Source organism: Phaethon lepturus, unplaced genomic scaffold (assembly GCF_000687285.1).
Source record: "Phaethon lepturus isolate BGI_N335 unplaced genomic scaffold, ASM68728v1 scaffold24528, whole genome shotgun sequence".
Taxonomy (NCBI): Eukaryota; Metazoa; Chordata; class Aves; order Phaethontiformes; family Phaethontidae; genus Phaethon; species Phaethon lepturus.
This window is the reverse complement of record NW_010557222.1, coordinates 1,188-2,553: the sequence shown is the minus strand read 5'-3', so window position 1 is coordinate 2,553 and position 1,366 is coordinate 1,188. Positions and strand designations below refer to the sequence as shown.

The 1,366-nt window shown below is 62.4% G+C and overlaps 1 protein-coding gene across 1 annotated transcript in view; it reads left to right on the top strand.

The window, feature by feature from the left end:
* Positions 1-572: 572 nt before the first annotated feature.
* SNX33 (sorting nexin 33) overlaps positions 573-1,366 on the top strand; it is a gene marked incomplete at its 3' end in the record, with an annotated part of 1,672 nt that continues 878 nt past the window's right edge. The window contains exon 1 of the mRNA XM_010292717.1: positions 573-1,339. Within this exon, the coding sequence (XP_010291019.1) occupies positions 573-1,339 (767 nt within the window). The remainder of the gene's footprint in view (positions 1,340-1,366) is intronic.

Here is a 1,366-nt window from a genome sequence, read left to right as displayed (position 1 = left end):
ATCCCGGGAAAGTCGGCCCGGAAAGGAATTGCAAAATCCCCGGGCCGGGATCACCGGGAGGCTGGGCTGGGTTTGGGGTCGGTTCCCGGCTCTTTCCTGGCACCCACCGTCCAGCAGCCGCTGGGGGGGGGGGTTTTATCTGCAGGAGCTCCGGGAAAAGTCGCTTTGGATTTATTTCCTCGCTGGCAACCGGATCTTTTCCTCCCGGAAAGTGAAACCGTGGGATCAGCGTCCCAGCAAGACGAAACCTGTGTGGACATGGCAGAGCCCGGCTCTCGGTCCGGCCGGGGTTTAGATCCCGTAGGAGCGAGGGAAATGCCGCTCGCTTGACCGGGGAATGTTGTTGGTAACCGGGGCGCTGGGATCGGGGGATCGCTTGGATATACGGACCTCGGCGTCACCTCGCAGGGCATTTCTTCGCCACCTTTTTTGATTTCCCTGAGACACCGGCCAAGCCTTTTCCCCCAGCGCGGGGCGGCCCCGGTGCCGGGCGAGCTTGCCGTATCGCCGCGAGGGTTTTTATTTTTGGGGGGATTGCGTTACGCCGTGTGCCTCCCGTCCCGGGACCCGCCATGGCGTTGAAAGCCAGAGCGCTTTACAACTTCCAGAGTGAAAACAAAGAGGAGATCAGCATCCAGGAGAACGAGGAGCTCGTCATCTTCAGCGAGAACTCCCTGGACGGGTGGTTACAGGGCCAAAACAGCCGCGGGGAGACCGGCCTCTTCCCTGCCTCCTACGTCGAAATCCTCCGCTCCCGGTCAGGCTCCAACTACACGGACTACTCCGGCAGCCCGGCCGGCTCCCCCGGGCACGACTCCTCCTTCTACACAGCTTCCCCCAACCCCGGCATCTCCTACCAGGGCAGTTTTGAGGACGACGACGATGATGATTGGGATGACTGGGACGATGCCTGCACGGTGGTGGAGGAGCCCCGGAGCGCGCCGGGCACCAACGGGCACCCTTCGCCCAGCCTGCAGTACCCGGCGGCGTACGGCCACCACCAACACGCCGGTTACTGTCCCAAGCCGGCGCTGGAGAGGCAGGACAGCATGAGCTCCTCCAAGAGGGGCAGCGTGGTGGGGAGGAACCTCAACCGCTTCTCCTGCTTCGTCCGCTCAGGGGTGGAAGCCTTCATCCTGGGCGATGTGCCCCTGATGTCCAAGATCGCCGAGGTGTACTGCATCGAGATGGGCTCCAAAGGTCCCCAGTGGAGGGCGAACCCCCACCCCTTCATCTGCTCCGTGGAGGACCCGACCAAGCAAACCAAGTTCAAGGGCATCAAGAGCTACATCTCCTACAAGCTGACCCCCAGCAACATCAACTCGCCCGTCTACCGGCGGTACAAGAACTTCGACAGGCTCTCCAA